Source organism: Misgurnus anguillicaudatus, chromosome 15, assembly GCF_027580225.2.
Source record: "Misgurnus anguillicaudatus chromosome 15, ASM2758022v2, whole genome shotgun sequence".
In the NCBI taxonomy this organism is placed as follows: domain Eukaryota; kingdom Metazoa; phylum Chordata; class Actinopteri; order Cypriniformes; family Cobitidae; genus Misgurnus; species Misgurnus anguillicaudatus.
Genome location: NC_073351.2, coordinates 33,682,852 through 33,695,378, shown reverse-complemented (window position 1 = coordinate 33,695,378; position 12,527 = coordinate 33,682,852). Strand labels below are relative to the sequence as shown.

At 36.2% G+C, this 12,527-nt stretch overlaps 1 protein-coding gene across 1 annotated transcript in view; it reads left to right on the top strand.

Moving 5' to 3' along the window:
* Nucleotides 1-7,284, top strand: part of LOC129418744 (rho guanine nucleotide exchange factor 17-like) — a 91,226-nt gene extending 83,942 nt beyond the window's left edge. The window contains exons 16-21 of the mRNA XM_055173610.2: nt 2,326-2,412; nt 2,501-2,568; nt 3,350-3,498; nt 3,744-3,918; nt 4,656-4,928; nt 5,207-7,284. Of these exons, the coding sequence (XP_055029585.2) occupies nt 2,326-2,412; nt 2,501-2,568; nt 3,350-3,498; nt 3,744-3,918; nt 4,656-4,928; nt 5,207-5,418 (964 nt within the window). The 3' untranslated portion in view covers nt 5,419-7,284. The remainder of the gene's footprint in view (nt 1-2,325; nt 2,413-2,500; nt 2,569-3,349; nt 3,499-3,743; nt 3,919-4,655; nt 4,929-5,206) is intronic.
* The last annotated feature ends 5,243 nt before the right edge of the window (nt 7,285-12,527 follow it).

The window sequence follows — 12,527 nt, the reverse complement described above, 5'->3', positions numbered from 1 at the left end:
TAAGCACAAATTCACTTAAATTTGATATGTTTTGTCTAAAAACGACACTTATTTTCCTAGGTCATTTTGCTCAAGTTTTTTTAGATATTTCTACTGAAAGCAAGACAAGACTTTTTTAAGAAAGTCATTTTTTGCAATGTACTGAATGGGAATAGGCTTTGATAGTTTTAGTTTATACTATATTATTTTCAAGAAAAAAATCTTAGTATTTTTGTCTTGTTTTTAGTAAAAAATATCTAAAAATTCTTAAATTAAGATGCTTTTTCTTGATGAACAAAACGACCCAAGAAAATAAGTCTAGTTTTTAGACCAAAAAATATCTAATTTAAGTGATTTTATGCATAAAACAAGGAAAAAAATCTGCTAATGGGGTAAGCAAAATTTTTTTGAACATTTTTCTTAAACACTAAATTCAAGACAAATTCAAGAAAAAATTGCTTACCCCATTGACAGATTTTTTTTTTTTGCTTGTTTTATGCACAAAATCACTTAAATTTGATATTTTTGGTCTAAAAACTAGACTTATTTTCTTGGGTCGTTTTGCTTATCAAGAAAAAAACATCTTAATTTAAGAATTTTTAGATATTTTCACTGAAAACAAGAAAACTATACTAAGAATTTTTTTTCTTGAATATCATTTTTAAGTCTTGTTTTTGAAAATAAATTATGAAAATATATTTTCTTTTTTTCCCTTAAAAACAAGTCAAAATATCTGCCAGTGCAGTAAGAAAAAATTACTTAAATTAAGTTTATTGAATTAAGTCGAAACTGTAATTACGTTTATTTTTTACTGAACTGGCAGATATTTTTGACTACTGCCAAATGCATTTAAATGTAAATGTTTGTACACTGCAAAAAATGACTTTCTTGCTTAGTATTTTTGTCTTGTTTTTTTAGTAGAAATATCTAAAAATTCTTAAATTAAGATGCTTTTTTTGATGAGCAAAATGACCTAGGTAAATAAGTCTAGTTTTAAGACGAATTATATACAATTTAAGTGAAATTGTCCTTAAAACAAGCAAAATTAACTGCCAATGGGGTGAGAAAAAAAAATTTCTTAAACACTTAATTCAAGTAAAATTTTCTCACCCCATTGGCAGATAATTTTGCTTGTTTTAAGCAAGAATTCACTTTAATTGTATATTTTTTGTCTAAAAACTAGTATTATTTTCTTAGGTAATTTTGCTCATTAAGAAAATACATCTTGATTTAAGAATTGTTAGATATTTCTACTGAAAACAAGACAAAAATACTAAGTAAGAAAGTCATTTTTTGCAGTGTACAAAGCATGTAAATGTGCATGTTATTATAATACATTACCATCAACTATTTAAATGTGCATTAATTATTTGTTAAGTGTTACGTTCCAGATGTTAAAATGGATATTGGCGTAACGTTATTTATTAAAAAATATTTTTTATTGTGCCGGGCAATAAAACGAAGTTATTTATTTACAAACAATTGAGGGGAGTGATATTATTTAAAATATAGTCAACATTTGAAGTGGATCTGAAAAGTTGTCCTGTGACAAGAATTGGTAGACATTTTGGTTTTAGGACAACTTTTTTGAAAGGTTTTGATCCACTTCAAATGTTGACTAGTGTATATACATATATTTTCACATTTAGGAATAGCAAACAAAACACTAGGGGGAGAGAAGTGATGTGAGCGATGCTGAATCATACAAAGGAAAATGTAATAATGTTTGTTAATATTTTTAAGGAACATTATTTTGAAATTGTACAAAATTTTCCCTAGGCATCATATAAAACCCATGAGTTTAATTTAAAGCTGAAGTGGATAAGCTCATGAGGATGCAGCTTCATGCTGTCATTTCACCTCAGGTTACCTTGAACTTGACTTCATTAATGTGTTCCCAGAGAAAAACTCATTATCTCAAGCTTAGATCTGTCTGTAACGTCCACAGCGCTGCCGCTTTCCATACAAACATTTAGTGCTATGTATACGGAACTATGTGTGATATGTTTGCTCATGTCCTAACGGACAGTCGACAGTCACAACAAACAAAAGAAAATTTATTAAAAGAACTATTTATTTAGTCATGAGTCAGACTACACTGTGTTGTGTATGACCAGCGAGGACATTGCAATGGAAAGATATGTTGTTGTTTTTTGTCTCTTGTTGCCATTCAGACTCGAGCGTTTCAACTTCAGCTGCATTATATGGCATCACTTTTGAATTATGCCATTCCCTTGTGTTAGGGACACCTTTGAAATGCCACTGTAGCTTCATTTAGTAATTATTAATATGACAAAAATGAGAGGAAAGCTTAATGATGTTTGTAATGCATCTGTTTTTCTTCAGCATCCACGTGTACCAATCATCTGACAACATCAGAAACAGGAAGAACAGTATGAAGATGCAGCATTCGGCATCTGTTCTCTGTATCCTGTAAGCAGCCACCTCATTAATCTGTTGCCATGGTAACTCACGCAGCATCCACATAGAGACCGAACATCTTGCCGCTTTGTTTTTCCAGGTATCTTGACAACAAAGTCTTTGTGTCCTTGGCAAACGGGGAGGTGATTGTCTATCAGAGGGAGGCAGGTGAGCACAGATTGAATTATTTCTGCCTGAACTTCTGAAATATTATTTATAATCAGGGTTCCCACGGGTCCTTGAAATCCTTGAAAGTTTGTGAATCCGGGGGGTGGGGGGATTCAAGGCCCTGGGAAGTTTTTGAAAATATACATGGATACAGGTCATTGAAAGTGCTTGAATCTATTTTTATGCAAGAAGTTTTCTTAAAAAAATCCATATTATTCATTGTGTAGTGTAGGATAATATCAAACAAATTCGAGTTTGCGTGCTAAACTGTTCACTTTAAATGCTTATATCTGCTGTATGCGAATGTTGATTTATACCAAAATGCTTTTTTGCATAATTGTGTGTTTGACACTTGAAAACATCTCGGGTTACGTATGTAACTGTTGTTCCCTGAGAAGGGAACGAGACGCTGCGTCTCCCTTATAGATAGCAATATACTTCCTGGCTCCCGCATCACCCTGTCTTTGTCGTTAAGCCTCACCATTGGTTGAATTTTATATACAAATTCAGACGCACTTACCCAAAGTGGAGGCGTCCCCAAAGTGTCACCCCAGTGACGCAGCGCAAGTTCCCTCGGAAGGGAACTGTAACAATATATCTTAAAAGGTAACACAATGTAACCTTGCTCTCACTTGGAATGTGTCCCCACATTTGGTCCTTGAATTTGAGGGTATTGGACCTGGAAAGTCCTTGGAGGGTCCTTGAATTTGGAGTTGACTAAGGTGTGGGAACCCTGTATGATGATGTGTTATTTATGAAAAATGTTTGCTTTCTGTCACAGGAAGTTTTTGGGATCCTCAAAGTTCACAAACGCTCTGTTTGGGCTCTTCAAGTGGACCCGTGACCAAAATGGTTCCCGTGGCAGGAAAACTGTGGTGTGGTTGTCAAAACCGGGTTCTTATTGTGAACACCAGCACTTTAACACAGGAGGTGAGATGTTGGCCTGGATTGACAGTTTTAACCATAAAATCTGACCTGCATAGTCTCTTAGTCGGTCGTCTGTGCACACGGAAATTATGAAGTGTACAGAACAAAATGTGCCGTACCGGGTTTAAATATTGCAACATGATATATACTTGACATCATATTTGATGTTCAATACTATTATTTACTTAGAAGCGGTGATGTAACTGTAAATGTTGCAATTTTCATTTCCTGTTTTATTATGCATTCAGCATTCGTTCCAAGTGGGTCAGGATAGCGGACGCTGTGTTACCAGTATGGTGAACTATGGGAAGGGTGTGTGGATGGCTTTACAGGGAAGCGCTCAAGTGCGGCTCTATCACGCATCCACCTATGAGAGCCTGACGGAGGTCGACGTGGCACCTGCTGTACACAAGATGCTCGCAGGTACTGACTAGTCTGCATTCATTCTTCTACCATTCTTCAAAATTTCCACCAGATGTAACCATCAAGCCAAATATTGAATTCATACAAAGAAATCAGAACATTTAAGTATACAAGTTGAGTCATAATAAATGGTTTACACAGACATACAGCTGTTTGCCCTAGGGTGATACTTCTGGGTTTTAAAAATGTATAAATTAAAATCCACCTGGTGGATAATAGCGGTATTGCTGAAAGCCAGAAATATTCGTCATTGGCAGGGAAGCGTTTTCTCTTAATTGACGACTTGTCAATGGGGGGAAAGAGTTAAAATATGAAGAGTTTCGTTGCAAAACGAGATAAATCCATTTTTTAATATTTTTGTCAAAACATGTTTATTATTATGTTATCATGTTATTATTTTGTTTTATGTTGCTACTTAGCTGTATTTTTTAAGTTATGAAGGTTTAAATCAAAACAAACCAACTGCAGTTGCATTGAAATTAATTGGAATGCACAACCAAAAAACTAGATTTCTGAACAAACGTTAAAAAACGGTGGTTATCTCGTTTTGCAACGAAACTCTTCATATAAACAAAAATGCATTAAAAACATAATAAAGGTTTTTTGAGTGTGTTTATTGGCTATTTTATGATCATTTCAAGGATGTCCCATCTAATGAGATTTTAGTGCTGAACTCTTTATTTTATAAAACACTGCACCAGAATAAGATAACACTTGTGTCTTATTTCTTCTCGTAGGTTCTGATGCTATTATTCGGCAACACAAAGCGGCTTGTTTGCGGATCACTGCTTTGTTGGCGTGTAAGGATTTGCTGTGGATCGGTACCAGCGCCGGAGTGGTTCTTACACTGGCCATCCCACCTGTGTCCACCAGCACGGGGCCGGGCTCTCTACGGGCCCCCCTGGTGCCGATGGGCTCGGCTCACGGTCACACCGGACATGTGCGGTTCCTCACATGCATCGAGCTGCCCGAGGGCTTTGACCTCAACTTCCCGCAGCAGTCAGACACAGGTTTGTTTCATTTACACATGCAACTACTGATAAATGCCATGTGTAACCTTCATATTTACCTGGTTTCAAAAATTACATCCCTACCAAATACAGGTCTAAACCTTTCAAGGGCCGCCCACTTACCTGTCAATCAAACACTGCTTGAAAGCTTATGCACCATCCGACATGTCTCTAAACTGACCGAATAACCGGAGATGAATGTTAAAACCGCAACTTAAAAATATAAACAAAAATGCATTGAATCTATAAGATGCTAAATATGTTTCTTTTTATTTTAGTGAAAGTCACACAGAATAACTCTGAAAGCGGGAGTGGAGGATTACAAAGACGTGACTCTGCCCGACGGCGCGCATCCATGCTGCTGCCCACCAAATCTAACCTGCTGGTTATCAGTGGCGGGGACGGCTACGAGGATTTCAGGTTGACCAATAGCAGCGAGACGGTGGGGCGGGACGACAGCACAAATCACTTACTGCTGTGGCGTGTGTAATAAAGCCCCGCCCCTCCACGCAAACCGCTGGACTAGCCCACGCACTTCCTCCTAAAACCCCGCCCCTTCCTGTTCTCTTATTCATTTCGCACAAGTGTGTAAAATATAAAAATGGGGCACTGTGTTATGGGTCAATGCCACCTGTCTTTGTCTCTGCGTAAGAGATCGATCTTGCTTACCGTGTGGTGAAGTGTTTTCTGTGGGCGCTTTTAAATATTGTGTTGAAGTTTAACTTTAAAAACGGCTTTTAAAGCCCCTCACAGAGGAGAAGATCGAAAAGGAGAACGAAACGGCATGAAGAAAATGGACATTGTTTAAAGAACAAGCTGGAGAGATGGTATAAAACGCATCGCATGAGACAGAGGGGATTGTGGGTAATGTGCGGATGGGCATTTGTGTCATTTCTCAGTCTGCACACTTTTGTGGTTCGGGTGATCGGCTGCTTTCGTGATATCATTCGAGAATGAAGATGTTTTTGTTAAACCTGTTGTGCTGTATGGGGCAAGATGAGAGTAAATTTAAAAAAGTAATAAATGTGCAATACGAGGCGAGAGTACCTACAAAACACTATATCACACACTATATCTCCAATAATCCGATTTATTACACAAAATCACTTTATTATGATTATCATTTATATGTACAAAAAAAGATTTCACTACATTATGTAAAAGAACACCAATGACATTCCATATATATAGATATTAAGACAAAAAACTTTTGTACAGTATTTATGTTTTTCAGTTTTAGTTTATACTTTAGTTTTTTTATAGCACTTAATTTATAAAAACTGTAGTCTGGTTTTCTCTACTGAACGATGCTGTCACTCAACTTGAGTTATTGAGTTATGATTACTATTTTTGAAACACAAAATGAAGACCTGGTACTTTATTATACACCAAAATGAAAAGGGTAATACATTATGCATAGATATTACAATAGTTTTAAACATCTGCATTCTTTTCTTGTCTTTCGATTATGAGGCCAATCTGTCAATATGTCTTTAAAAGCTTTTCAACGTTTCTAACTTTGGTGAATCAGGAAAGACAAAATGATACTGCGAAAGACAGCATTCAGTGCGTTACATAATATTGCTTTAACAAAATTTGTCAATTCAGAAGAGACACTGTGTGTTTGTGTATCTAGATTGCGACACACACATTTCCAGAAGACAGACAGGTTATGGCTGAATATAGTTGCTTATGAGACATAACTGCTAAATCTTTCTGTTCATGCCGCCCACCGACAGGTGATACAAGTTCCTGTTAAATAAATGAATCACCTGCTGTAGTCTCTGTAAATGATGTCATCGCTCACTTCAATCCACATTACACATAATATTGTGTGATTTGCTTTGCGTTTTTTCCCTAAACCACGTCATCTGCTTCAGTTTTGTTAGTGCTAATAACATCTGGTTCTTTAAATTGTCAAAAATTCACTTTGCCTTTCCTATTACAGAAAAGATGATCAGAGAGTCATATTTTCATAAAACGAATCTGCATTTGTTTTTCTAACTGAAACGCATAAGGCGAGTCGTATTGTTGTAAGTAATTTCTCTGCCCCGTCTAGTGAAGAGGTCTTCATTGTTTATTGTAAATATTGGTATATATTGCCTTTTCTCTGTACATAGTGCTCTCACAGTCCACGATTGTTCATATGAATCTAATGGCATATTTTTATAAGTATTTCCTTCGTTTGGCACGTGCCGTCTCATTTAAATTAAAACTATTACTGTATTTTAAGAGAAGAAGAGCGTTCATCTGTGGCTTTTGTACCAGTTGTTATGCTTATTTCATACCGTTACTGATATTTGTCTTATTTTGTCACTGTGTTTCTTTGTAATTAAACATTTCACTGATGTCAGAATCCTCAGGTTTCAGTTAATTGTGTCAAATCTTGTTTTTCTTGATGCAAATTGTCTGCAAATTTACACTCTAAATATTGCTGGGTTATTTTTAACCATCCTTTAGGTTAAGACGAACCCAACCCATTGGGTTGTAATTTAACTTATGATGGGTTGGTTTGACCCAGAGATGTAGCCATCATTTTAAAAGTGAGGGGGACAAAATGTCAAATGTTCTACCAGTTTTATTTTTTAGTTAACCTTTTGACAGGTTTTATTTTTAACCTCCTTACACCTGGAGGCCTTATTGATGCTAGAAGTCAGAGGAGAATGGGCCGACTGATTCAAAAATAAATTAAATAACCACTTGTTACAACCGAGGTATGCAGCAAAGCATTTGTGAAGCAACATCACGCACAACCTTGAGGCGGATGAGCTACAACAGCAGAAGACCCCACCGGGTACCACTCATCTCCACTACAAATAAGAAAAAGAGGCTACAATTTGCACACGCTCACCAAAATTGAACAGTTGAAGACTAGAAAAATGTTGCCTGGTCTGATAAGTCTCGATTTCTGTTGAGACATTCAGATGGTAGAGTCAGAATTTGGCGTAAACAGAATGAGAACATGGATCCATCATGCCTTGTTACCACTGTGCAAGCTGGTGGTGGTGGTGTAATGGTGTGGGGGTTGTTTTTTGGCACACTTTAGGCCACTTAGTGCCAATTGGGCATCGTTTAAATGCCACGGCCTACCTGAGCATTGTTTCTGACCATGTCCATCCCTTTATGACCATCATGTACTCATCCTCTGATGTCTACTTCCAGCAGGATAATGCAGCATGTCACAAAGCTCGAATCATTTCAAACTGGTTTCTTGAACATGACAATGAGTTCACTGTACTAAAATGGCCCCCACAGTCACCAGATCCCAACCCAATAGAGCATCTTTGGGATGTGGTGGAACGGGAGCTTTGTGCCCTGGATGTGCATCCCACAAATCTCCATCAACTGCAAGATGCTATCCTATCAATATGGGCCAACATTTCTAAAGAATGCTTTCAGCACAAACACAGTATTAGTATGGTGTTCCTAATAATCCTTTAGGTGAGTGTAAAACAGACGGAAAGAAAGAGAGAAACGAGAAACAAAGAGAAAGAAGGACAGAAAGTAGCTTGCCACTGGGACAGTACCTTTAAAAGGACACCTTATTTACCCCCCAAATTTTCATAGTTGTACATTATGATACACATTGGTTATAAAAGAGTTAAGGAAAATACAGGCCAAAAACTTAAAATAGTATGTTGAATTGAATTGCAAAAAAGTTGTTTTAACTTCATACTGCATACTTTTTACAGTGACGGTCCAGTCTATCTGCTAAAAGACAAATTTGTCTTTCCTTTAGGGAACAGATCGATGACCTCAAAGATACACTTGGGGAAAAATTGTCAACATAGCTGTCAATGGGGCAGTACCTTACCTTTTCAAAAGGTCCTATGTACCATTACGTACAGATATGTATACATTTGGTACTAATATGTACCTTGAGATACAGATATACATCTTTAAGGTACTGAGTTACTAATAATAAGCTTTTTTTGTACCAATATGTACCTCTGAGGCTTTTTTAGGTGCAAAGGGTACAACCCCAGTGACTGCTGACAGTGTGTATACAGTATAAAAGCCACAAAAACTTTAGTTTTGATTTCATGAGATCTTTAACACTGATGTGAACACATCAGCAATCAAACCCCACAGGATTAATCCAGTATTTGTTTTGCTTGTGGGTTTGAATGACTGCCTAATGTTCATACGAACTAAATGAAACACACAAGGCCAATTCACGTCATGCAGTGGTAACTAGCTGCGCGAGTGCACAATGAAAGCTTTATAATCTCACGCGATAGACGTTTATCCCTACAGTGCATGTTTTGTCTTTGGTTTTATTGTGATGCATAATTCAATGCTTATACAAAAGCAAGGAATAAGTCAGGCTTACGGATAACCCGCAGTGGCCTTCTCTCAGGTTACGGAGTAACATCAGGCCGGTTCAAACCGTAAACCCTATCCTCTCAATCCTATAACAATTAAATAAACACTTTTAAACATCCCATATCAAAGCATTAATGAATGCACGTATGCGGATTTTAGCTAGGTGACCTCCATACTCTTTGACGCTACAAAAAATGTTGGGTTATTTTACAACCCAGGCTGTTGACTTCAATCTATTTCTTCAGATTGAAGTCAACAGCCGAGAAAATATTTTTGCTCCACCTTTTCATTTCGGATTAAATTTTCATTAAATGTTCATATCTATTCAAGTTGATTTTAAGACGTGACGCCCTAAATGTCAAGCATTAGTGTAAGAATTCTGTTAAGACGCCCTGAAGCATCTGCGCATGATTGCGTTCTCTGCATAGACACGTGAAGTTGTGCTGGAGGGTGAAGGGGTTTGACAAAGACATAGGATACAGCTATGTGTACATATATAAGCATTTTTGGGGAAAAAAGATCAAATGTATTCTAAATTTTGTGCACGGGAAAAAATTTGTTTGTCACCAGAACCAAGAGTATTAAATCACATTGAGATCTGTATGAGTGTCATTGCATTAGACAACATCAAGTGTCATTAGCAAACAAACAATGTTTTTGATCTTTCTCAGAACTCACTTCACCTTTCTAAGATGTTTTTGTAATGACTGTTAGGTGGCTGATGTGAAGGTGATTTTTATAGGCCTAATCTGTTTTAGCACATAGATTTATAATCGCAATTGAATAAGCAATCTTACCTATGATTTTTTTTTTTTTTTTTAGTAAGGGATATAGAAATAACATTCATAGTAATAGTCAATATGTGCCCCTGTCTGTCCATAAAATTCAGGTTAAAGGGACGGTTTCCCAAACAGGGTTTAGTTTAATCCAGGACTAGGCCTTAGTTATATTATAAGTAGTTTTTACAAACATTCCTTACAAAAAACATCACTGGTGTGCATCTTGAGGCAAAACACTGGTACTGATCTAACGTTAAGATACGTCAGTGCAAGATGTTTTTAAAGTGCACGCATTTTAGTCTGGGCACTGTGAAAAAAAGTTTAATCAACTTGAAATTACAATTAATTTAAACTTTCTTGACTAGTGAAGAATTGCTATAAATTATAAAAATAAAGTTGAAATAACTTATACACTGTTAACCCAGAAATTGTCTTTACTTAAACAATCAAGTTAACATCACTTAATATTTTCTGTTTTGAAGCCAAAACTTAAAAAGTTTAGTTGATTTAACTTGTAAAACATTCAAGTAAAATTAACTTAAAATTATTAGTTCATGTTGTGAGGAATACCCATAATCCTTTGCGCCTGAATATTTTGATTATTTTCTGCTTTTTCACAGAATAGAACTTTCTCTACTCAAATATTTGTTAATAAAATGTCATATAGGTTCAATCTCTTATATTATTGATGTTGTTTTGTTGTAAATTATAATTTTGTGAAGTCACTGTTCAGGTGATCAGTGTTTCCGTATGAACCCTGTTCAGAACATTTTATTGTATTTCTCTCCATAGTACTGACAAATTTTTTTGTGTGTTTCTGTGGAGAATCGTGTTTATTCAATTTTGTGTTATAATACCATTTATAACATCAAAAGTAATATAAAGTGATAAAAACTGAAGTTATATGCAAACAGGTTTCTTCACAAATTTCTAGTAATGTCAACTGATCCGGGTTAAGAGTGCAGGAATATTGGAAGAAATTAAAACATTAAGTTCATTAAAATCAAAATGAATTGTTATTTCAACCAGGCAAAATTAACTTTTTTAGGGCAACGAGTTTCCATACATTTTTTAAGTTCAATCAACCTGTATGGGCTTAAAATGTGTTCTTGTGGTTTATGGTAAAGAAAACACATTATTTTTCACATACCGTACACTTTTGTAGCTCCAGATATCTCTGCCTTCCTCAAACGCTTTGATTTTGTACAAAGCTAATTGATCTGAAAAGCGTTGTGTCCCTGTTTGGCCAGCTAATCTGTACGTTGTGATTGGCCTGAATACCTCTAACGTCAGCCGGAAATGTGACGCTCCTTACCATGTTTGAAAGATTCGCTCACAATGCAATGCTAACAGGAGTTAACTTACAGGCTGTGAGTCCGAAGCGGGAGGAATTATGATAATGTCGGTCTTTACACGTCAACATGCCCAGGAAGTAAACTGTTGCCTACAATCCATGTGTTTGTTGTAGTCCAAGAAAAGAGATTAAGGTTGGAAATGCTAACTCTCGTCATCGTTTCCTTTGGGGTTTGTACCTTTTGCATATCGTTAACATGTACTAATACACACTTACACACCAAAGGAAATGTAGAATCCAGCGGCGGCCGGTGACTTCTTTTATCAAGGGTGCATGATGTGAAGTTCGTCACGCATATATGTAGCCCGTCATGTGTGTAGTTTGTCATATCAAAATATGTGTTCGGCACGTTGAGTGAACCTATGTGCATCACGTGTTTTGTCAAAACAAGTGCCTGTTGCAGACGCATCTAAAGGGTTTATGATAAAAGAGACGCTCGCTTTTGCCAGATACTCGCATAATCTCATGCGTAATCAGAGTTTACTGTTAAGGGAGCGTCTTGCGTGTATATTTTATCATAAACAGTTTTGTTGCATGTGCAGCAGGCACTTATTTTGACAAAACACGTGATGCACATGGTTCACATGACACACATTTTGAAAACACGAGCAACACACATGACAATCCGAACACTTATTTTGAATTTGTCACCAGCCGCCACTGTTAAAATCGTGAATTGGACCATAGGTGCTCTTTAAGCTAATTTAACTTTATTTTGCTAATTTATAGCAAGTCCTCACCAGTCAAGAGTTGAAATAAATTGGAAATTCAAGTTGGTTACATTTAAAAATGTAAGTGCAATTAAGAATTTTTTACAGTGTAGGATAAGTACTGCGGTGAAAACCACCTAAAAGTCTCACCTTAGTCAATATGACAGATATCAAGGTTATGTTTTCAACAGTGTGTTCTTTACATTATGTAGTGGATGATTTTATGTAAAAACAGTAAATCACAAAATGACTTTTTTATCTTTCTCTTTTACATTGCTTCTTCCTTTCCTTTTGCCCTTTTTTCCTTTTCTCTCGTATTTATTCGTAGAGGTTTGTATTTATGTTCATATTGTTACAATGTTTACGCAATGCAATTCTCCAACGGTCATAGAGAGAGAGAGAGAGAGAGAGAGAGAGAGAGAGAGAGAGA